The 25,709-nt window shown below is 39.8% G+C and overlaps 1 protein-coding gene across 1 annotated transcript; it reads right to left on the bottom strand.

Moving 5' to 3' along the window:
* Nucleotides 1-416: 416 nt before the first annotated feature.
* C4H5orf22 (chromosome 4 C5orf22 homolog) lies at nucleotides 417-25,623 on the bottom strand. The gene is made up of 9 exons (XM_054488095.2): nucleotides 25,421-25,623; nucleotides 23,488-23,633; nucleotides 22,003-22,152; nucleotides 19,265-19,694; nucleotides 16,942-17,004; nucleotides 16,571-16,692; nucleotides 12,263-12,329; nucleotides 6,546-6,685; nucleotides 417-2,445 (listed from the first exon to the last, which is right to left on the bottom strand). The coding sequence occupies exons 1-9, from the start codon at nucleotides 25,499-25,501 to the stop codon at nucleotides 2,316-2,318; spliced, it is 1,329 nt and encodes a 442-aa protein (XP_054344070.1). The 5' UTR covers nucleotides 25,502-25,623; the 3' UTR covers nucleotides 417-2,315.
* Between the last annotated feature and the right edge of the window lie 86 nt (nucleotides 25,624-25,709).

The following is a 25,709-nucleotide window of genomic DNA, read 5'->3' as shown; positions in this document are numbered from 1 at the left end:
GGATTACAGGCGTGAGCCACCGCGCCTGGCCAACTATAGGAAATATTTCTAAAGAGATCTAAAATTGACAGTCAAAAGGTTATTATGAAAGGCTGGACTTAAATTTTTTTACCCTTAGATACTAGGAAATACACAACTTATTAAGTTAAAGTCTATGCTTACACTTAAGTCACCTTTTTAAAAAAGCTACTAAAATCCCATGCTTTAATGATATTAGTACACAATTCAAAACACTGTACCATGGTATCCCCTCACTGGTACTCAGAACACAAATGAAACACATCTTGATAAAGTAAATATCTTCCTATTTGGAATGTGCAGGACATAATTTACTAAGCTGATTCTTTTCAACTATTAGGGACTGAATTTTATTCTCAAAGAGATGATCACAGAACATGAGAATTAAACAAACCTTCTTATAAAAGAAATGGATGCTTTTATTCAACCTGAGTTAAAACCACAGTGAATCATATTGGAGTTCATGGGGATCATAACAAATGACTAGTAAACCACTCACAAAATCAAAGCTATCAACATACTAAGATCACACACATTAATTAGTGCTATAGTTCAAAACATACCCTTTAACTTATTTAGCACGCAAAATAATCATAAAAGTAATGTCTATAAGCTCTGACCAAAAATTTTAAAAATTAAAAATAGCACAATTCTACAGTTCTGATTTTACCAAGAAAATAAACCTTTTTTGGCACATATTGTTCTATGAAAATGGAAAGCTGAGTCAGGCTGTTCTGCTTTTCACAACACAAATAAGCATTCATGCTATCAGACTTGGGAAATTAACTTGGTGACAAAAATTCACTGGAAAATAGAATCCTTGGAAAAATGGGGTCAGGTGCCATCCACTGAGAGGCAATGATAATGTGTGTCCTTGGTTATTAGCACAAAGTTAGGCAGCACACTATAATTTTAGCTACATGCAACTCTATAGGAACACATGTGGGTAAGGCCTGAAAGTTACATGCAAGAGTGAAAAGAACTGCTGTGTTGGGACTGAGGAATGATGGGTGTTAGTTTTTCTTTAAATGTCATTTCACCTTTTAAAGGAAAATCAATCAAGTAGGTAGGTAAAAATCACTGAACTAAAGAGATACTAAAGATCAGAAGACTGGCCAATTGAGAAAATCAAGTTTCATGATTAAGAGTGACTCAGGAAGGATGTCTTAGTTATGAGGGGGGTGGTGGAAGACAGTTTATATCTTTGGGAATTTATGGCAGGTCAGAATTAAAGATTTAACTTTTTCCCTTACTATTTACTATTTCCCTTACTATTTACATGAAAAGCTGCTTTATCTGAAAAAAGTATCAATCCAGACTTGCCAATAAAGTGGCACTTAGGCACTATATTATTCATATCTACAACGACCTCCTGGAGGCACAAAAGACCCTGAAGGGCTTTTTTGATCAGCAAAACAAAAACAGAAAAGCAAAAAACAGTTAATTTTTGTTTGGTCAAGTTTACTCAACCAGATCACCTTGATACCAACAATGCTGGACAGCACTTGGCAAGAGCAGGGCCACAATGCCAAATTCCTTGGAAAGGTAGACTTCCTATGATACTTTCATGGATTGGCAAATTTGTGGGTTTTTTTCGGTAGTAGCTTTTGAGAATGTTAGTTTCTGGCTGGGACAGTGACTCACACCTGTAATCCCAGCACTTCGGGAGGCGAAGGCAGGTGGATTGCTTGTGCCCAGGAGTTTGAGACCAGCCTGGGTAACATGGTGAGACCCCATCTCTATTTTTATAAAATTAAAAAAGAGAATGTTACTTTCCTATAAGGCCATGGTACCCTAAGTACTAAGACATGTCTGTTGTTGTCCTCTCCTTCATAACATTTCTCACAACCCATAATTTCCTTCTTATCTGTCTCCCTTAAAAGGGCAGGGGCCTTGTCTATTCTGTTCATTACCATATACCCAGCACTTAATAATGTCTGGTACATGTAAGTGTTCAATAAATATTAGTTGAATGAATAAATGGAAGTATGAATGAATCTCATACAGTCCAATAGATCTGGGGGAAAAGTGGAAAAAAAACCCCAAAAAACCCTAAAAAATACTTAAGGAAGACAGATAAGCAACAGTTCTATCAGCTGGGGTTATTAGACTTGATGCCAAAAAATTTACCATCATTCCACAACTGATAATAGTTGTTTAGAGATTCAAAATATCTGAAAGATTTCCACTGAAAGTTAATATAAAACAGTGTTCTCTGGAAGACTCATTTACAAATAAGTTAATTAAAGGCCTGTTACTAAACCAAGATACAACAGGAGCCTAATGTTTTGTTTGTTTCAAGATGGAGGAGACTCTGCTGCATACACTTGGAGGTCTAGATTTCCATAGAGGGCACGTAGCATATTGAGGACCTTTTCTTGAATAGTGTCAACTTGGTCAGAAGGACAGTAATCATCCAGACTTGACCTAGAACCAAGAGAAAGAGAAAGAAGAAAAATACACATAGGATAAAATCATACTGTGAGGAAAAGCTGCATGTGTTCATTTCAATGTAAAACAGAAATTAAGGTGTGCTGAATTTTGGATTAATATCAACTGAAAGCTAGTAAAGGTTTACCCCATGTTAGGCACCTTACATAAATTATGTTCTTTAATTTTCACAGCAACTCTATGAAATAGGCACAATGACTATCCCTTTAAAGAAATCTGAAAGAGATTAACCTGTGCAAGGTGACATGCGGTGTGCACCTTAGTGCTTGATTGCTAGACCACTGTTTGCCTGAAAGTGAGATGTTGCTTGGGAATACAGGGGCTTATTATCTTAGCGATGGGACATCTTTTATTATATGTGTGCTAGGGCTAGAAATGATGAGGGTCGAGGTTTTCCAACTGATAAAAGGATTCTATTTCTAAAAATGATTTGTTAACTACAAAATTATAAAGGATCCATGGCTTGGTCCAAAATGAAATGTGGTGATGTGCTGGTGTTGGATTTACTTTCCTAGGCAGTAGGAAGCAGAAAAGAGCAAAGTAGGTTGGGGCAGATATCTGTATTTTGGGAGTCTTTCCAGAACTTACCAACTGCAACCTGAGTTGCACTGGGCATTTACAATGCTGCTGCCAGTTACAACTGGATTAACCAGTGTCTCCTGGTTCTGGATAAGGGTGAATAAAGCCTTCTAGAGGACACAGTGAGAAGAGCCGCACAGAAATCTTTATAGAGGAACTGGAATTAGTTATTTGGCCTACTCCTTAGTACAAGTATTTAAAACCTAAAGAGATAATCTGTAAGACCACTGATAAACTCATTTTATGCTCTAGTGACCAGGTTATTTTTGTGGCTTGATGCAAAAATTTAAGACACAATAAATAATAAAGAGAAACTTTATTTTTTATTTTTTTTGAGACAGAGTCTCGCTCTGTTGCCCAGGCTGGAGTGCAGTGGCGCAATCTTGGCTCACTGCAATCTCCGCCTTCTGGGTTCAAGCGATTCTTCTGCCTCAGCCTCCTGAGTAGCTGGGATTACAGATGCCTGCCACCGTGCCTGGCTAATTTATATATTTTTAGTAGACACGGGGTTTCACCATGTTAGCCAGGCTGGTCTTGAACTCCTGAACTCAGGTGATCCACCCACCTTGGCCTCCCAAAATGCTGGGATTACAGGGGTGAGCCACCATGTCTAGCTTGAGAAACTTTATTAAATAGTAACATATACATATGGACAAAGGCCTATTTTATTTTTTAAGACAAGAGCTTCCTTTGTTGTTCAGTGGCATGGTCATGGCTGATTGCAGCCTCAACCTCCTGGGCTCAAGCAATCCACCCACCTTGGCATCCCAAAGTGCTGGGGTTACAGGTGTAAGCCACTATGCTCAGCAAGACTTACTTTAAAGTGTCATATGTAAAAACTCAATTTATAAGTCTTAACAAATCAAGGGTACTGCAATACTTTTGGAAAGATTTTTGACTTTTTTTTTTGAGACAGGGTCTCATTTTATCACTCAGGCTGGAGTGCAGTGGTGTGATCTTGGCTCACCGCAGCCTCAGCTCCACAAGTAGCTGGGACTATAGGCACATGCCATCATGCCTAGGCTAATTTTTTGTGTTTTTTTTTTGTAGAGACAGGGTTTTGCCATGTTGCCCAGGCTGGTCTCAAACTCCTGAGCTCAAGCGATCCACCCACCTCCAACTCCCAAAATGCCAGGATTACAGGTGTGAGGCCACTGCACCTGGCCAATTTTTGACTTCTTTAAACACTATTAGAGTGGTTCTTGATGGGAGCTACTCCCATGAGGGTGTTTTGAAAATCTCTTAGTACATTTTTGATTGACACAATGAATAGGGGATGCTATTGACATTTAGGGGACTGGGATAAGAGGGCTGGGCTGCTACAGGGCTTGCAACAGGCAGGATCATCCTGCAGCATGAATAGCTGTCCTGTGTCTTGAATATTTTCGAAGTCTACTGAGTACTCATGTAAGTGAAAAAGTGATTTTTAATTTTTTGAGCCTATGATATAGTTTGGCTGTGTCCCCACCCAAATCTCATCTTGAATTGTATCTCCCATAACTCCCATTGCAGTGGGAGGGACCTGGTGGGAGATAATTGAATCATGGCAGTGGTTTCCCCCATACTGTTCTTGTGGTAGTAAGTCTCATGAGATCTGAGGGTTTTATAAGGAGAACCTCTTTTGCTTGGTTCTCATTGTCTTTGCCTGCTGCCATCCATGGAAGACATGACTTGCTCCTCCTTGTCTTCCGCCATGATTGTGAGGCTTCCCCAGTCACGTGGAACTGTAAGTCCAATTAAACCTCTTTCTTTTGTATATTGCCCAGTCTCAGGTATGTCTTTATCAGCAGCGTGAAAACAGACTAATACAGCCTAGAACTGAACACTTGTTTATATACAAAAGTATTTTTAAAAAATGCATTAAATAGGAACTAAATTTTCCAGGAATGCAACTACTCTGTCAATTGGGGAAAGACTGGACTTTAACTGTAGATCCTTATGAAGAAGCTGTTCAGTGACTGAAAAAATGTCATTATGGCAGTGCTGTTCATGGCATCTGGTCAACACATGGTATCTGTTTGCATGTGTAACTGCTACATTTACATCACGCAGTGTAAGTGCTACAGTACATTTTTAACTGCATCTCTTAAATATGTGAGTCTAGTTTGGCATTTTAATATATTTTATTATCAATTACTTTAATTCCTCTTATGTGTAGAGGTATTATGTGTATAGTAGGTTACATTACCTATATATAATGTATATTATCTATGTATATTATATTATCTATATATATTTAAATTATATATAGGTAGGTTACATTATATGAGGTTTCAGAATGATAAAAGGATGTTACAAAATGTTTGTCACGAATTACATATTATTAGCCTGAGTACTTAAAGTACTTATTTTAGAATCTCATACTTCCATACAAAACCAGCCCAAAAATTAACCCAGGAAAGCATTATTAAATTGTTATAATAACTATTCAGCAATTCTATTCAAATTTAAAATATGGCAGCAGCTAAATAATTGGTAGGACACAGAAATGAGAATTCTTGTGTTCGTCTGAATATTACCAACCTCAAAGACAAGATAACAATAACTACATTGTTTGCGTATCATCACTAACAGGGAAGAGAAAGGGCCAGGCACAGTGGCTCACGCCTGTAAGCTCAGCATTTTGGGAGGCCGAGGCGAGCAGATCACCTGAGGTCGGGAGTTTGAGACCAGCCTGACCAACATGGAGAAACCCCATCTCTATGAAAAATACAAAATTAGCCAGGCGTGGTGGCACATCCTGGTAATCCCAGCTACTCTGGAGACTGAGGCAGGAGAACTGCTTGAACCTGGGAGGCAGAGGTTGCAGTGAGCCGAGATCGCGCCGAGCCAAAATCGCGCCGAGCCAAAATCGCGCCATTGCACTCCAACCTGGGCAACAAGAGCGAAACTCCATCTCAAAAAAAAAAAAAAAAAAAAAAAAGAAAAGAAAAAAAAAAACACAGGGAAGAGAAAATACAACATCTAAATTTTGAGCTGAGTAGGTTAAAAAAAATTTGTATTATTTTATTAGTAATCATTATATTTACTTACAGAGATTGTATTAGTTTCCTACTGCTGCTATAAAAAATTACCATAAACTTAGTAACTTAAAGCAACACTAATTTATTATATAGTTTTGGAGGTCAGAAGTCCTAAAATAAAGGTGCTGACAGAGCTGCATTCTTTTTGTAAGATCCCGGGGATAATCTGTCCCCTGGCCTTTTCTAGCTTCTAAGGGCTGCCTGTGTTCCTTAGCTTGTGGCCTCTACCTTCAAAGCCCGAAGTGTAGAATTTTCGAATCACTCTGATTCTGACCCTCCTGCCTTTCTCTTCTAAGGACCCTTGTGATTACATTGGGCCCACTTGGTGAATCCAGGATAATCTCCTCATCTCAAAATCCTTGAGTTAATCACACTGCGAATTTCCTTTTGCCATATAATGTAACATATTCACAGGTTACAGAGATTAGGATGTGCACATCTCTGATTTGCCATTATTCTGCTGAACACACTTACCTTGCAATTGTCACGAGAGTAGGATTTGGTAAATTTTTCAGTAAATAATGCACAGATTGAATAAGATACTCTATTTCTTGTTCTGTGCTGATATGGTGAGGAAGTTCTGAATAATCGCAGGTTAAACCAGCCTGGTGAACCTGAAAATAATACAATTAAAAATTACACTGTATGACAGTTGTTTTTATAAGCTTCTTTAATCATTAATGGCCTTATTGACAAATCTTTACTTTTATTGATACATAAAAGGTGTGCATATTTTCAGGGTACATGTGATAATTTAATACATTCATAATAGCATATAAAGATCAAATCAGGGTGACTGGGATATCCAACACCTTAAATATGAAAAACTTTTAATTTTTGATATTTTTATGCATTGGGATTTTTTCCCTAACAGTTTCTATGTCATAAAAGTTATCTGCTCTCTGAAGTGTTGGTAGAACTCGCCTATACACCTGTCTGGCCAGATGCCTCTTTTTAGAATAATTCTTTAACTACTTCTTTATTTTATGATTATTGGTCTTGGGTCAATTTTGGTAATTCACATTTTCTATCGAATTATCCATTTCATCTATATACTAAAAAGTTGAGGCCAGGCGTGGTAGCTCATGCCTGTAATCCCAGCACTTTGGGAGGCTGAGGCAGGTGTATCACCTGAGGTCAGGAGTTCGAGACCAGCCTGACCAACATGGAGAAACCCTGTCTCTACTAAAAATACAAAATTAACCGGGCATGGTGGCACATGCCTATAATCCCAGCTTCTCCTGCTAAGGCAGGAGAATCACTTGAACCCTGGAGGCAGAGATTGTGCCATTGCACTCTAGCCTGGGCAACAAGAGCGAAACTCCATCTCAAAAAAAAAAAAAAAAAAAAAAGTTGATACAAAACTGTACATATTCTCATCTCATTTTTAACACACTATTTTACTTACTTTTTAAATATCAATACATGCACCTAGTACTACATTCAAAGCTTTGAGAGGATACGAGAAAATATTTATCCTACCTTATTTAACCAAACTGTTTTCTTGTGTATCCTTTATGTATAACCATAAGCTACTGCTATCTACATGTGTGTTTTAAATTTGAATGGAATGATGTTCTAGTCTTAGCACTAAATTAAACTTGCCTGAAAGTTAGAAGTGGCTCACATGCCACCATTCTGCAACCTAAAGTTTTGAAAACTGGAACTTAACTATGTCATAGTTTTGCCTAGAGTACACAAGTGCAAAGGATGAAAAAACACACTAATCAACTATTTTATTGGAGGCTTTGGATACACATCAACAATTTAACTGGCAATGATCAGTCAGTGTGATAAAAGGATGAATTCTGGATGTTCACTTTGCCAAAATGATAAAACTATTTAGCGTTCTATCTCTGCAGCTGTAGGCACATCATAATGGATTACATAATCTGTGACTGAGCCCTAGCCATTCCCTGCCCCCTAAAAAACATCAAACCCACCCAACGAAAAAAACCCAGATGCAATGTAATGATTAAAGCAGACCTGCCTGCAGACATATTTGATAATATTGTATGAACTCAAAGCATTTCTTTTCTTTTTAAATTTAACACAAAGTTTCACTCTGTTGCCCAGGCTGGAGTCCAATGGCACAATCTCAACTCATTGTAACCACCAGGGCTCGAGTGATCTTCCTGCCTCAGCCTCTCAAGTAGCTGGGACTACAGGCGTGCGCCACCACACCTGGCTAATTTTTGTATTTTTTGTAGAGACGGGGTTTTGCCATGTTGTCCAGGCTGGTCTCAAATTCCTGGGCTCAAGCGATTTACCCGCCTTGGCCTCCCAAAGTGCTGGGATTACAGGTATGAACCACCGCTCCTGGCCTCAAAACATTTTCAAACCTTAAGTATCTTATAACGATCTTCTTAATTACCATTTTTAAAAAGTGTTAAGTCTTGGAAGTGTTTATTCAGGGCAACTTGAATGTATGCTCCCGGAAAAAAAAAAAAGTTAAACAAAAAAGTGTAAGTCTTGGATTTGCTCAGGTTTCACCAAAATATTCTTTTGCTCTGCTCATTATATGGTTTGGCTGTATCTCTACCCACATCTCATCTTGAATTGTAACTCCCACAATTTCCACGTGTCATGGGAGAAACATAGTGGGAGGTGATTGTGGGGGTGGGTCTTTCCTGCATTTTTCTCATGATAGTGAATGAGTATCAGATCTGATGGTTTTATTTATTTATTTATTTTCAGACAGAGTTTCCCTCTTGTTGCCCAGGCTGGAGTACAATGGCATGATCTTGGCTCACCACAAACTCCACCTCCTGGGTTCAAGCAATTCTCTTGCCTCAGCCTCCCGAGTAGCTGGGATTACAGGGATGCGACACCATGCCCGGCTAATTTTGTGTTTTTCATAGAGATGGGGTTGCTCCATGTTGGTCAGGCTGGTCTCGAACTCCCGACCTCAGGTGATCTGCTCACTTTGGCCTCCCAAGTGCTGGGATTACAAATGTGAGCCACCATGCCCGGCTGGAGATCTGATGGTTTTAAAAAAACAAGTCTCCCTACATAAGCTCTCTCTTCTTGTCTGCTGCCATGTAAGATGTGCCTCTCACCTTCTGCCATGATTGTGAGGCCTCTCCAGCCATGTGGAACACTAAGTCCATTAAATCTCCTTCTTTTGTAAATTGCCAGTCTCGGGTATGTCTTTATCAGCAGTGTGAAAACAGACTAATACAGTAAATTGGTACCAGTAGAGTGGGGCACTATTGAAAAGATACCTGAAAATGTGGAAGCAACTTTGGAACTGGCAGAGGTTAGAACAGTTTGGAGGGCTCAGAAGAAGGCAGGGAAATGTTGGACAGTTTGGAACTTCCTAGAGACTTGTTGAATGGCTTGGACCAAAATGCTGATAATGACATGGACAATGAAATCCAGGCAGAGGTGGTCTCAGATGGAGATGAAGAACTTGCTGGGAACTGGAACAAAGGTGACTCTTGTTATATTTTAGCAAAGAGACTGGTGGCATTTTGCCCCTGCCCTAGAGATGTGTGGAACTTTGAAGTTGAGAGATGATTTAGTGTATCTGGTGGAAGCAATTTCCAAGCAGCAAAGCATTCAAGAGATGACCTGGGTGCTGTTAAAGGCATCCAGTTTTTTTTTTTTTTTTGAAATGGAGTCTTGCTCTGTCACCCAAGCTGGAGTGCAGTGGTACCATCTTGGCTCACTGCAGCCTTTGCCTCTCAGGTTCAAGCGATTCTCTGCCTTATCCTCCTGAGTAGCTAGGATTACAGGTGTGCACTGCCACACCCAGCTAAGTTTTGTATTTTTAGTAGAGACGGGGTTTCGACATGTTGGCCAGGTTGGTCTTGAACTCCTGGCCTCAAATGATCTGCCAACCTTGGCCTCCCAAAATGCTGGGATTAGAGGCATGAACCACTGTGCCTGGCCAAGGCATTCAGTTTTAAGAGGGAAACAGGGCATAAAAGTTTGGAAAATTTGCAGCCTGACAATGTTAAAGAAAAGAAAATTCCATTTTTTGAGGAGAAATTCAAGCTGGCTACAGAAATTTGCATAAGTAATGAGGAGCCAAATGTTAATCCCCAAGACAATAGGGAAAAATGTATCCAGGGCATGTCAGAGACCTTTGCGGTAGCCCCTCCCATCACAGGCCTGAAGGTTTAGGAGGAAAAAATTGTTTCATGGGCAGAGCCCAGGGTTCCAGTGCTGTGTACAGCCTAGGGACTTGGTGTCCTGTGTCTCAGCCGCTCCAGCCACGGCTAAAAGGGGCCAACATACAGCTCGGGCTGTGGTTTCAGAGGATGGCCTTGGCAGCTTCTGTATGGTGTTGATCAAGCCTGCGAGTGCACAGAAGTCAAGAACTGAGGTTTGGGAACCTCTGCCCAGATTTCAGAAGATGTGTGGCAACACCTGGATGCCCAGGCAGAAGTTTGCTGCAGGGGCAGGGCCCTCATGGAGAACCTCTGCTAGGGCAGTGTGGAAGGGAAATGTGGGGTCGGATCCCCACCCAGAGTCCCTAGGGGCACTGCCTAGCGGAGCTGTGAGAAGAGGGCCACTGTCCGTCCTCCAGATCCCAGAATGGTAGATCCATTGACAGCTTGTACCGTGTGCCTGGAAAAGCTGCAGACACTTAACACCAGCTCATGAAAGAAGCCAGGAGGGAGGTTGTATCCTGCAAAGCCACAGGGGCAGAACTGCCCAAGGCAATGCGAACCCACCTCTTGCATCAGCGTGACCTGGATGTGAGATGTGGAGTCAAAGACCATAGTTTTGGAGCTTTAAGATTTGACTGCCCCGATGGACTTCAGACTTGCATTGCCCCTTTGGGCCAATTCCTCCCATTTGGAACAGCTGTATCTACCCAATTCTTGTACACCCATTGTATCTAGGAAGTAACTAACTTTCTTTTGATTTTACAGGCTCATAGGTGGAAGGGACTTGCCTTGTCTCAGATGAGATGTTGGACTGTGGACTTTTGAGTTAATGCTGAAATGAGTTAAGACTTTGAGGGACTGTTGGGAAGGCAGGATTGGTTTTGAAATTCGAGGACAGGAGATTTGGGAAGGGCCAAGGGTGGAATGATATGGTTTGGCTGTGTCCCCATCCAAATCTCATCTTGAATTGTAACCCCCACAATTCCCACATGTTGTGGCAGGCACCTGATGGGAGGTGACTGAATTGTGGGGGTGGGTCTTTCCTGTGCTGTTCTCATGATAGTGAATGAGTCTCATAAGATCTCACGGTTTTAAAAACGGGAGTCTCCCTGCACAAGCTCTCTCTTCTCTTGTCTGCCACCATGTGAGACACACCTTTCACCTTCCGCCATGACTGTGAGGCCTCCCCAATCATATGGAACTTTAAGTCCATTAAATCTCCTTTGTAAATTGCCCAGTCTCGGGTATGTCTTTATCAGCAGTGTGAAAATAGACATCTCTTATTTTAAAGAATACCAGCAAATTCTTATAAATTCAATCAATACTTAAATCAATACTTCAACTTTAGTCAAACACAGTGGTCTGACTGTATTCCGTAAGTAAATAAAATATGCAAACTAAGAGAAAGACCACACTAAAAGGAAGGAGACTTGGAAGTCTTAGCCCTGGCATCAAATCTGAGAAAAGTCACTTGAACATTTTAAGCTATAGCTTTCTCATCTCAAGTACCAGGTCAAAAGGGAAAATATATGCTTCAAAGACTGCAAAATGATATACAAATAAATTATGACTAAAAGTATCTTTCGCCATAGCATTCAGATCCCTGTTGACAAACAGCTAACACATTTAAAATGTGCTAGTCACAGCTCTCTCTTTTTTCTTTGTCTTGGGGTTTTTACAAACGGAAAAGTTTTTAAATAGGGAGGAAAAGAAGGAAGGAGGAAGGCGGTATAAATACTCATCAATAAAAAATGGACCATTTTAGAAATTGTGTACTTTTCTTTTGTCTGGTGAAGAGAGATCTGACCACAGACAAAATTAAAAAAAATACACAGGACTTTTGCTCCATACGTAAAATTGAGAAAAAAAAGTTTTTCCTGGAAGACTTTTCCAGGAAAACAGTATTCTGTTTCAATGTATGTATTTTTTTCACTCATTTCTTTTCTTAATAATTGTTTCAGACTTCACAGGAACACAAACAAAAACGAACCACTTTAACAAAAAGCAAATTCGTCTACCCAGAAAATTGTCTTTACGAAGGGTCAATTTTACACATTAATATAAAATATTTACCATTTCATAGTCTGGTACTTCCATCCGTTTTTTCAAACTCTGTACAAGGGGAACTAGTGATTCCATTCTGGAAAAAAGCCATCCCACTCAATTAAACATCACAACCACCACAACTAAAATGACCATAGCAAATGATACATTATACTAACATTTACCATAATAACATGCTTCATATGGCACTTGGGAAATAAAAGATAAAGCTGTTCAAATATCTTAAAATATTAAGAAATAAATGTTTCCTGTTTTCTTACCCAAAAGATTACAGATTGTGTTAAAGACTAAAAGTGAGCATTCAAGAAAATGAGATTTCTTCTTCAAAAATGGGAAGTTCTACTGACTTTAAAAATTATTTTGAGGCCAGGTGCGGTGGCTCATGCCTGTAATCCCAGAACTTTGGGAGGCCAAGACGGGTGGATCACTTGAAGTCAGGAGTTCGAGACCAGCCTGGCCAACATGGTAAAACCCTGTCTCTACTAAAAATACAAAATTAGCCGGGTGTGGTGGTGCATGCCTGTAATCCCAGCTATTCGGGAGGCTGAGGCAGGAGAATTGCATGAACCCGGGAGGCGGAGGTTGCAGTGAGCTGAGTCCGCACCATTGCACTCCAGCCGGGGTGACGAGAGTGAAACTGTCTCAAAAAAAAAAAAAAAAAAAAAAATTATTTTGATTAGCAAGAAAACTAAGTATCCTTAGCATGCTGTGATGAAAAGAGGCTGTTTCCTGAAAGCTAAAAAAAAAAAAAAAAAAAAAAAAATTAAGGACACGTTTATTCGTGTATACAATTATTATTACTGTTGAGACAGGATCTTGCTACCACCCAGGCTACAGGGCAGTGGTGTGATCATGGCTCACTGTAGCCTCGAACTTCTGGGCTTAAGGAATCTCCCACTTCAGCCTCCCAAGTAGCTGGGGCTATAAGTGAACACCACCACACCCAACTAATTTTAAAATCTTTTTGTAGAAATAGGGTCTTGCTATGTTGCCTAGACTGGTCTTAAACTCTTGGCCTCAAGTAATCCTTCCATCTTAGCCTCCCAAGTGTTGGGATTTTACAGGTGTGAACTCAGGCCTAGCCAGTAAATACAATCATAATCGGAAAAATCCTACATCATCTGATACAACATTGATGCATTTTTTTTTTTTGAGACAGAGTCTCGCTCTGTTGCCCAGGCTAGAGTGCAGTGGTGCGATCTCGGCTCACTGCAAGCTCTGCCTTCCAGGTTCACGCCATTCTCCTGCCTCAGCCTCCCAAGTAGCTGGGACTACAGGCACTCGCCACCACGCCCGGCTAATTTTTTGTATTTTTTAGTAGAGACGGGGTTTCACCATGTTAGCCAGGATGGTTTCGATCTCCTGACCTCATGATCCGCCCGCCTCAGCCTCCCAAAGTGCTGGGATTACAGGTGTGAGCCATCGCGTCCGGCCACATTGATGCTTTTAAGGTATTAAGTTTAGGTGGACCTTTTGGAAACTCTGATTGGCTAATGCTTCTAGTGTTTTAATTCCTCCTCCACAAATATTCACTAATTTGCTGGGAGTAAAAAAAGAAAGAAAAAAGGAGGCATGGAGGCCTGCCTGCTTGCCCACTTGTCCTGTTACTTTTTCCTTTTAATTAATGACATTTTCTAGGCTTCTGGACCCTAACCACCCTCCTCACTTCCCTAGACATAGTGAAGCCTCCATGCCGAGGGTCTGGCTCTTTAGGGTCATGGTTAGTTTGGGGAGACTTTTCTTTCAGTGTTATCTACTTTTCCTTTATGCTATTTTTTCTCCCTTCTATACCAAGCACAGTCTAAACTCACTACTGTTGCAGTCTCATCATATCTTCAAGTCTGTGATAGAACTCTCTGCTGGTGATGAGGAGCTAACTGGGCATGCTCAGTAGGCAGAGTGGGTTTCAGTGGAAGTCTGTGGGCTGGACTTAGGATTCCAAGGTTTCCAGGCCTATTTTGTTGATGTTGTTTAAGTTTTAAACTTAGCTTGAGACTTCATGAAATAACAAAATAATAGGTATTTTTCAGTATTTCTAGGAAGACTCCTGTCCTGTGACTTATTTTTCTATCTCCCTCTTCTATCATTTCAAAAAACAGGGAATCATTTTAGAACCCTATACTGAAGAGGAAAAAGCATTAACTGATTTTTTTTCTTTCTTTTTTTGAGACAGGGTCTCCCTCTGTCACCCAGGCTGGAGTGCAGTGGTGCGATCTCAGCTCACTGCAGCCTTGACCTCCCAGGCTCAAGTGATCCTCCCACCTCAGCCTCCCAAGTAGCTGGGGCCACAGGCGCATGCCACCATGCCTGGCTAAATTTTGTATTTTTTTGTACAGGATTTCATCATGTCACCCAGGCTGGTCTCGAACTCCTGAGCTCAGGCGATCTGCCCACCTTGGCCTCCCAAAGTGCTCAGACTACAGAAGTGAGCCACCACGCCTGGCCATTAATTGATGTTAAAGTGCCTAATCAATACTCACTGAAGTGATTAATATTACTGTGAATTATTCTTCCACATCACTGCTTTGTTAGTGTCAATAATTAAAGCTTTATGATGTTTACATCTTAGGGATGTTTTTGAGTATTTTAAGTAAAAATTACAATGAGTATTTTGAATAGATAATACGTGTACATAGCAAAAGAAATAATTTCTCACTCATATACTTCATCATTTAGCCATAGAATTCCTCTCCCCAGAGGCAACCACTGTTTCAGCTTCTTCCATATTCTTCTAGAGATCTGCTGAATTATTTTTAATAACCAAAACATGACAATCTTAGTGGCTGTTCATGTTCTGGCCTAAAGTACTATTGATTCTAATTTCCCGTTTTATCTTGCTACCTTACAACTGATTTTCTTTTGTTTACACCAGAGGGAATAATATGACAGTTTGTGGGAGATTAGTTTTAAAATAAGCTAGTTCTGGTTTTCCTATGCTCATGGGGACAAAAAGTTTGTCTGATGGTTTTATTTTAGCTTTCTGGCCATTTGAGATTACATGATTTAAGAATTATTTTAGAGAAAAATCACTGTAATATTTATGTCAATATTCTTTTACTCCAGCTTCAATACCAAAGGCTTTCCCTCAAAAAGAACTTCTCTCTCCATTCTTTCAAGGTAATATGAACAGTCAGTCAAATAAATGATCTGATGGAGAATCTAGCCTTCAAATACTGCTCCTTCACGTCAGGAGATTGAAAATACCCTTCCACTTGTATTTGGGATTTCCTTAAAAGAAGCTAAGTTTTCGCTTTTTTTTTTTTTTTTTTTTGAGACGGAGTCTCAAAATTATGCAGTGGCACAATCTCGGCTCACTGCAAGCTCCGCCTCCCGGATTCATGCCATTCTCCTGCCTCAGTCTCCCGAGTAGCTGGGACCACAGGAGCCCGCGACCATGCCCGGCTAATTTTTTTTTTTTTTTTTGTATTTTTAGTAGAGACTGGGTTTCTCCGTGTTGGCCAGGATGGTCTCGATCTCCTCACCTCGTGATCCGCCCGCCTCGGCCTCCCAAAGTGCTGGGATTACAGGCGAGAGCCACCACGCCCAGCCAAGTTTTCGCATTGTAATTTACTTGTCAAGTAATTTACTTTTCTGTTGTTGGGTTAGTATTTTTTTCTTATTCTACTTAGAACAGGGAATGCCTATGTACTACTCATCTTTAATTCTCTTTAAGACCTTGTACAGTATCTCATATTTAGGGGCAGCTACCGTACAAAGACTAAAAACATACCCACTTACTATGTGACTTGGGGCAATTTACTTAACCTTGGTTTCCTCATCTATAAAATTGACATAAGAATAAAACCGTAAGACTGTTGTAAGGAGTACATGAGATAAGGAAAGGAAAAATCTTAGATAAAAGGTACACAGAAAACACTCAATAATGTCTACTATTGTTAGTAAATGTGTTGAAATTTAATACTAATTCTTTTTTCTTTCTCTCTTTCTTTTTTGAGACAAGTCTTTGTCACCCAGGGTAGAGTGCAGTGGCATGATCACAGCTCACTGCAGCCTCAAACTCCTTGGCCCAAGCAATCCTCCCACTTTAGCCTCCCAAGTAGCTGGGAGCACTGGCTGTAGTGGCTACAGGTAGGTGCCACCATATCTGGCTAATTAAAAAACTTTTTTTTAGAGACAGGGTCTTGTTACAGTATCCAGGCTGGTCTGAACTCCTGGCCTCAAGTGATCCTCTTCTGCCTCAGCGTCCCAAGTAGCTGAATACTAATTTTTTAAAAGCAATGTATCTTGCAAATTTAGGAACATATCTAGGACTGAAAGTTAGTAGAGTTGGGGGAAAAAAATGTTTGAGAGTCTTACCCAGGGTTTGAAGCCCATCTCTGTACCGTTTCTTCATCATCACCATCACACAAATCAGCGAAAGTGGCTTCTAAATCCTCTAATTGATGAATTCGAGTATCAACAATATCTACTAAATCTTCCTTTAAATACATTGAAAAGCTGAGATTATACAGTTATTCTTTCAAAAAACAAGCAACATCCCATTACAAAAAAAACTTGGCTTTATTAGTTAAAACATAATTTTCAAGTACTAACCATGGGCTTCGCCAATACACTCCCCCCCGCCCCCACACACTTTGAGCAGTCTTTGAGATCACTGTGGTAATTTGCAAGATATTATTAGTTATATGATAAATGAATAAAACCCCAAAGAAACAAATGGAGGATACCTCTGTCAGGTTGGTGCCAGGTTTCTTAAATTGGTACAACTCTTGTAAGATTTTGTATTCTTCCTGGAAAACAAAACAAAAAATCCACATACCAGAAAAAAAAAAGCTAAAATTTTTTAATGATATGCTTTAAGGAAGAGACAACCTTCCTTGTGATACAAGAACATCTTAGATAATTATTTAAAGGTATGTATGGGAGAATCAGGCAAAATGTATACTTTAGATTTTTATTGTAATAATTTTATTGTAAATATTGTAAAATTTTATTTTATTGTAAATATCACTTCTTCAAGGCAACTCTATCCAGCTGGGCATGACAATACTATGTAAAAATTACCTAAGGAAGCATACTTGGTGGCTAATGGATCATGAGATGAAAATATTTTAAATAATATTCTGCTATATAAATGGCATGTCCTAGGATCTAAACAGACTTAGCTGTTTACAGGAAATATACATATTTTTAATAACAACAACAAAGAACTCTCTATGTTCACTTTGCAGCCATTTCTCTAACAACAGAAGAGAACTCTGAAGTACAAAGGCAATACTGGAGGTAGAATGTCAAAGACATAGAACCTCGGTCAGAAGGCACCACACAAGGGGAGAAAGAGGCTTGCTATACAAACTTTGTAGGATAATGTTTCCCCTTGTTTAGCACAGCTACATGGATCCATTATATAGGTGGGTACACCTGGCCCCAGTAATCCTATTTAGGAATATTCTCAGGAAGAGGTTATACCCAAGAGCTAAAATTCATTAAGCACAATGTTGTGGCATATCTTCAGTGCTTTATTCATTATAACAATCCTGAGTTGGGTATGATTATTATTCTGATTCGATACTTGAAGAAACTATGGGTCAGAAAGGTTAAGTAATTTTCCTAAGATCATATAACTAATAAGCAGTAGAGGTAACAACAGAACTTAACTCCCCTAACTTTTGAACATGCTTCTTTTTTATGAGATGGGGTCTCGCTCTGTCACCCAGGCTGGAGTGCAGGGGTGCAATCACGACTCACTGCAGCCTTGACCTCCCAGGCTCAAGTGATCCTCCCATCTCAGCCACCCGAGTAGTTGGACCACAGGCACATGCCACTATGCCTGGCTAGATTAAAAAAAAAAATTTTTTTTTTATAGAGATGGGGTCTTGCTACGTTGCCTACGCTGTTCTCAAACTCCTTGGCTCAAGTGGTCCTCCTGCTTTGGCCTCCCAAAGTGCTGGGATTATACGCATGAGCCACCATGCCCAGCCTGAACATGCTCTTAAAAAAAAAAAAAAAAAGATGGACATCTGTCTTTCCTAATGATATTTAAAAAATTGCTACTAAATAATAAAGTGTAATATATGCTTTTTAAAAAGTCCATTGTACCAAAGGGTATTTAGGCTATAAAAATCCCTCTGTTCCCAGGTTTCCTGATAGCACTCTAAAAAGAATAACTGCCACTGAATTTCTTATGTAACTTTCTAGAAACTTTCATTACAAATATTTATTACAAATATTTAGGTGAGTAATCAGGCACATTACTGTTTAAGGAATAATCTGTTACACAGGATTTATATATAGAATATTGCTGGAAAGATACACCAGGAACTGACCACAGTATTTGTTTCTGAAGCAAAGAACTGAGGGAATGGGGATAAGAGAGTGCTGTTTTTCAATGTACACTTGTCCCTCGGTATCCTTGGGGGATTGGTTCTGGGACCTCCTGTGGATACCAAAATCTGTGGATGCTGAAGTCCCTGATATATAATAGTGTAGTATTTGCATATAACCTATGCATACCCTCTCATATACTTTAAGTCATCTCTAAATTACTTGTGGTATCTAATACAGGGTAAATCCTATGTAAATAGTTGTTATACTGTATTGTTTTTTATTTGTATTATTTTTACTCTTGTATTGTTATTTCTCATTGTTTTTTATTTTTTCTGAATATTTCCTATCTGTGGCTGGTTAAATTCAGGGATACAGAACCCATGGATACAGAGGGCTGACTGTATGTACCTGTACTGTATGATTTAATTTTTATCCATCACCCATGTATACATTACCCCAATTAATAAATGCAAAATAATGAATACTATCTAGAGCAGGAGTTGGCAATCCACAGCCTAGAGCCTGTTTGTGTATGGCCCTCAAGTTAAGAATGGTATATACAACTTTAAAAGGTTTAGAAAACAACAGAAAAGGGTATTAGTAGAGAATGTGAACCCCAAAACCTAAAATAATTGCTAGCTGTTTTAAAGAGTTTGCTGGTTCCTCATCTAGAGAAAAGCCATACAATTCTCAAGATCTATGTATTAAAAATACAATATTTACCTGAGTGAACATTTCTTTGAAGGGATTCTTGACTGAAAAAAAATCCAAGTCAATATCTAAAACAAATGCCTTCCCTTTCTTCAAAGTTTCCAGAATTTCCCCAGTGCTGGCAGCAGTCTGGCATTCCTGGTTTTCAGAAGAACATGAACATGATGGTTCTAGGCAAGTCTGGTCACTTCTCTGTGTTGCTGTGTCCTTTTCCAGTCCTTCTGAAGAGGAGTCACGGTTAGTAGAGGCAGTGTTTCTCGAATCTTCCAGGGCTAGCTTTGGTTTCTTAGCAGAAGACACTGCATCATTTTCTTCTTGATTGTTACAGAGTTTATAAGGTTTCACCATAATTACATCCAATTGTAAAGGTTTTTGGTTCTCTAGCTGGTCTTCAGGTACATACAGACCATCACTTAGGAAGTAATGATCTGTACTTGTAACCCTGAATCAGAGGAAAAAACAATTTTTAAGAAGAATGCGCAAATCAGTTGACATTTCACTACGGCATGGCAGAAATATAAGAACGGATCTATTTGACAAAAACTGAGAGCAGTCTCTAGTATTTGTACTTCCTGCTCTTCTGTAGAAATAGCATTCCTCAAATTCTTAGCTGGACACACAGCTGCCCCACATGCATTTCAGTCTGCCTTGCAGCCTGGTGTGGCCATGTGATTAAATTCAGGCCAGTGGTAGTGAATGGAAGAAAAGCGTACAGAGCTTTGCTCTCCTGTTCCCTGCTGACTGGCATATGAACACAGAGGTGGCAAGCCACCTTGGACTGTAAGGACAAGGGCAATATTCTACAGATGGTGGTGCAAAAAGGTAGAAGGAACTAGGGCTCCCCAAACTCTAGAGCTGCCACATAGGCCTGGACTGTGTACAGTGAATTCTAATACAAGAATAAACTCTCTTGTTTAAGCCAGTGTTCCTTTGTTCTCTCTCATACCAGCTGAGTCGTTATCCAAAAAATCATTGAAGAGAAAAATTTCATCTGGAAATAATTTCTCTTAATAGAAACTCCCCGACATATTTTAGAGCTTTGTTAATTTCTATATAACCATAATATTTTCAATATGAAAGGTGACTTGGTAAATACTTCAAAGTGAAGCCAAATACTTCTTCTAGAGGCATGCCTTACCCACCTAAAATCATGGTTAATATTTATTTCCCACTTGACCTCTCCCAGCATACACAGCTATAAACTGTAAAAGCTATTTTCCAAAAATAGATTAATGACATAGTAAAACTAATGTCCAAGCTTATTAAAACTGTACAACCCTAAGATGAGGCTGTATCCCCCCAACCTAAATTAATATTCTTTTTAATAACAGCACTTTTCCCGTGTTCCTATCATACAAACATACAAGTATTTGTCAAACTGCACACCAACATGTATATGTGTCTCTTCCATACATTTTTACTTGTAGGATTAACCAAAGTCATGAATCAAAATCTTCCGAAATTATTAATCACACATGGAGTTTCAAATGTCTGTGTCAGATTGCTGAAAATTATTTGATTTTGTAGGTTAAATCAGGCCTACTCACTGAAATATACCAGTAGTATGTACAATATTTATATGCTGAGTCTTAATTATTTCTTTTGAATTATATCTGAAATAAATACAATTTTCATATATCACAACAAAGCTATTTGTGCACATGACAAGAATATATACTACAAAAGTTAATTGTATCAAGAAAAATTAGAAATAAAGTATCATTTTCAATGAGGAAGACTATCTGATTTTCAACGTATTACCATTTCACTCCATTATCCTTAAGGTTCTAGAAAGTTATGGCTATACTGCTTAAAATATTTATCCCATCACAAGAGAATTTTAAAGTCAAGAACATACTGATATTTCTAAAAGTATTATAGTATCACAAGATACACAAAACATTGGTTAAATAGCTTATACAATAAAAACAGTTGCACATTTATCTCAAGTCTGAGGATACTGTAATTTACTTTAGATTCAGTACTTATCTGAAACTAATTATATTATAAAGAAAATTAAAGCCCCAAATCTACTTATTCAGCAGTTGGATTTATAAAAAAATCAAAGTGAGATAATTTTGCCCTTTCACTGCTAATTATTGTTTTTTTTGTTTGTTTGTTTGTTTTGTTTTTGAGATAGAGTCTCGCTCTGTTGCCCAGGCTGGAGTGCAGTGGCACAATCTCAGCTCACTGCAAGCTCCGTCTCCTGGGTTCATGCCATTCTCCTGCCTCAGCTTCCTGAGTAGCTGGGACTACAGGCGCCCACCACCACGCCCGGCTACTTTGTTTTTGTATTTTTAGTAGAGACGGGGTTTCACCATGTTAGCCAGGATGATCTCGATCTCTTCTGTCCACCTCTGCCTCCCAAAGTGCTGGGATTACAGGCGTGAGCCACCGAGGCATATTCAGCAGACAACAGTTATATTGAAAGGAAACAGTAAAATGTACTACTGGATATATAAATCTATAAGATACTTCAATGGCTTAAGGAGTTAATCACCAATGAAGCCCAAATTCCAGAGGATAATGATCACATTCAAAATCTAATTTGACTAGCAACTAAATATAAATGGTACATGAAGAACATCAAGAGACTTAAAAGTTTGTTCTTCGTGTTTTGAGAACTCTTTGGAGAAGTTGAGGCTTAATCTGACCCTATTGTGTGCAGACACTTATGAAGTTATTATAGGAATCCAAAATAAGATAGAAACATTCAATCACTTCCATATTCACAAATATGGGGAAATTACCTGATTGTTGTGGTAGAAGTGTCTTTGCCCACTAGAAAGTGGTGTCTGCCCTCTCTGATTTGCTGAGCCCATGCGGGATGAAACCATATTACATGTGAAAAATGGCCAGCATAAACCGCAGGCATAATCCAATTTTCAATACTTAATTCTCTGGAAAAGAAACATAGAGACAACATTAAAACTTTTAATGTTTTCTTTTTTTTCCCAAGTGTAATTTTATCCACAACATTTTAAGGCCACAGGTCTCAAAGTGTGGTCCCTAGAGTGGTTCCTGAGACTTTTTCAGGGACATCACTATTACAAAACTATTTTCATGAAAATACTAAGGTATTATTTCCTGTTTTCATTTATTGACATTTGCAAAGATGGTGCAAAGGCACTGGTGGGTTGATGTTCCAACATTAATTAAGGCAGCAGCACCAAACTGTTAGTAGTTACTATATTCTTTGTTACCAACCACTGCTAAAATAAGTAAACAAATAAATGTAAAAGTTTCATTCGAGAACATCTTGGTTTTATTAAATTTCCATCCTAAGTATACATTTTTAAATATTATGTGTGGCAAAATGAGAAATGCACAGAAAGCTCTCCTGCTACATAGTTTGAAGCATAACAGTTGTCTCAAGGAAAAGCACTTGTTGCGATTGAACTTCGAGGTGAACACCATTTATCTTGAAAGGAGTGATCAATAAACTATGGTTATTCACACTTGATACTGAATTGCTGAATTCTACATTTCAAATAAGCTTTAATAAACTACTACTTTTCAAGTTTTGGTGCACTATCAAAGAATATTCACAATTATCTGAAAAGGCTATCAAAATACTCTTTCCTTTTCCAATTACATGTCTGTGAAAGCCTGAATTTTCATCATATATTTCAACCAAAACGACATATGGCAATGGACTAAATGCAGAAATAGACATGAGAATCCAATGGCCTCTATAAAGGCAAATATTAAAAGGATTAAACATTGGCTAGGCAGTTTTTGTAAACAAAGTTTTTTTGGTTTGTTTCTTTTAAGACATGGGGTCTGGTTATGTTGCTCAGTCTGGAGTGCAGCAGCTATCCACAGGCTTTGATCACAGCCTGGAACTGCTGGCCTCAAGTGATCTTCCCACCTTAGCCTCCTGAGTAGCTGGGACTACAGGCTCATCCATCATGCCCAGCTTGTAAATAAAGTTTTATTGGAACACAGCTACTGTCATTCGTTTACACAGTGCCTGTGATTGCTTTCACACTACAAAGGCAAAGATTAATAGTTGCAACAGAGACCATATAGCCAGCAAACCTAAAATATTTACTAATCTGGCTCTTTAAGAAAGTTGTCAACACTTGTTCTAAATAAAATGAAAAAAAAAAAAAAAGACAAACCAAAAACCCCCAAACCCATGAGTTTAGCAAAGTCTATTTCCTATAATTGCTTATTATCTACTGCAAATTGTACTTCAAACACAAAAGACCACGAATAAAATCACATATTACCCAAAGAGTGTTTCCTTATCAAACACGGTGTCTGCTGGCATATTCACAGGAATAAGGAGGTCTGGATGTGAGTCGAAATGTAAAAAACTTATATTACTGGCAGGAAGATGCTTTGAGCCTATGGCCCGGTATATAAAGGGTAGAACCTGTAAAAGACACAGGCACACAATAAGAATTAACACTGAAACCATGAGCACACACTCAACCGCAGACTGAAAAACAATGCACATAATTGAAAGCATACTATGTTGCTGTAAAGTAGAAAAACATAAAATTTGTTTATTGTAGATGGTGCAGATGATAATCTCAAGCATTACTCTGTCCTCAGAACTTCCAACCTGCATCTCCAGCTGCCTTCCTGCTGCCCCCTCGAACTCAACAGGTCATGTGGGGAAACAGACCAGGACTGGGGCTCAGGAACAAACTACCGCTTAATGCCTGTTCTAACATTAACTAGGTGTTCAAGGTACCCTAGGTCTCAAAGTATTTTTTTTTCCTTTAAAAAGGGACAGGGTCTTGTCAGTTGCCCAGCCTGGAGAGCAGTGATGTGATCATAGCTCACTGCAGCCTTGGACTCCTGGGTTCACGCGATCCTCCCACCTCAGTCTCCTGAGTAGCTGGGATTACAGGCACGCACCACTACGCCCAGCTAATTTTTTCACTTCTATTTTTGTAGACACGGGATTTCGCTCTGCTGTCCAGGCTGGTTAGGGTCTTTCTGGTACCCTTAGAATGGTGGAGTTGGGCTAGGAGGTCTGTAAAGGCCATTTTTCCTCTTACATCTTCTCTAATTCTAGGTTTAATACCTAATTTGAAAGTACCGTCTAACCTAGGCTTTCTCATTCTCTCAAGGTCATAGACACTATATCCAGGTCCTGAGAAACCTATCTTCCTCTCCTATTAACTGTCACCACCAGTAAATCCCTCTTCTTTTTTAACATCCAGAGAACCGCCTCCCATCCCAAGCCTACTGATGCTACTTTAAAACATATTTATTAGATCCATGGGCCTCCTTTGTTGACTTGGAAAAGTCTAGATTAAGAAACCAATTTAGCTACTGTAAATCAGCACGGCCATAAACATGGAAACCCTTTTTAGAGTTTATCTATGCAGGGCACCGTGTTAAATTTTTTTTTTTTTTTTTACACAATATGGGCCGTGCGCAGTAGCTCACGCCTGTAATCCCAGCACTTTGGGAGGTCGGCGGGGGCCGATCACGTGAGGTCAGACGTTCAGACCATCCTGGCTAACATGGCGAAGCCCCGTCTCTACTAAATATACAAAAATTAGCTGGGCACGGTGATGGGTGCCTGTGGTCCCAGCTACTCAGGAGGCTGAGGCAGGAGAATCGCTCGAACCCAGGAGGCGGAGGTTGCAGTGGGCCGAGATCGCGCCACTGCACTCCAGTCTGGGTAACAGAGAGAGACTCCGTCTCAAAAAAGAAAAAAAAAAAATTTTTTTTAACACAATATTTACACAATAATACTAACAGCCCTCTGAGTCCTACGATTACTGTTCCCATTTCAGATCAGAGCCCACGTTCCAAGCATAAAGCCTCCCATCTAAACAGCAGGGCTGTGGTGGCGATTCCAGGAGACACCTGGAAGCCAGAGTTAACTGCAGGTTAAGGACACAGGGCTCTGCAGCCAGACTGTCCGGTTTTGAATCCCGACGCCACCAGTTGCTTGGTTCTGGGATTTGGGGGCAAACCGAGGTAAATAAGTTGCCCCGACTGGTAGGAACCGCCCATAAATGTCAGTTCTCATTCTTCCTAGTTAGCTGTTTTGGGGTCCTCTCCACAGCAACGGAATAGGGCAGTTTAACTCTGGTTAACTCTCTGGCCTCTGATGCTAAGGTTGCGCCGTCTGCTTGGCCCTCTGAGCGTCAGGGCTTCCGCTGATTCTGCCCCAGAGCCCGGCTGCCGTCCGCTCACCTCCTGATGATCCTCCACCACCCACACTGGGAGCTTGGGATAACGCCGGAGACCAGCGCGCCCTCCCGCGGAGTCACTCATGTCTTTGCGCCCGTCAGCTTTGCAGCAAAGCGGTGGCAGCTGGAGAAGACCCGGGAAAGCCGGCGCCTCAACTCCGCCAGCTCTCTCCTGGCGGAAGCGCTCCCTCACCCGGTTGCGTTTTCGGATTGGAGGACGTAGAAGGAGGGGGAGCGGGCTCCAAAGGGTCTTTTGCTGACGATTGGTCTAGACGTCCATCGCTTTCGTTGAC

The sequence above is a fragment of the Pongo pygmaeus genome, chromosome 4, assembly GCF_028885625.2.
Source record: "Pongo pygmaeus isolate AG05252 chromosome 4, NHGRI_mPonPyg2-v2.0_pri, whole genome shotgun sequence".
Lineage (NCBI taxonomy): Eukaryota > Metazoa > Chordata > Mammalia > Primates > Hominidae > Pongo > Pongo pygmaeus.
This window is presented reverse-complemented; position numbering and strand designations above follow the sequence as displayed.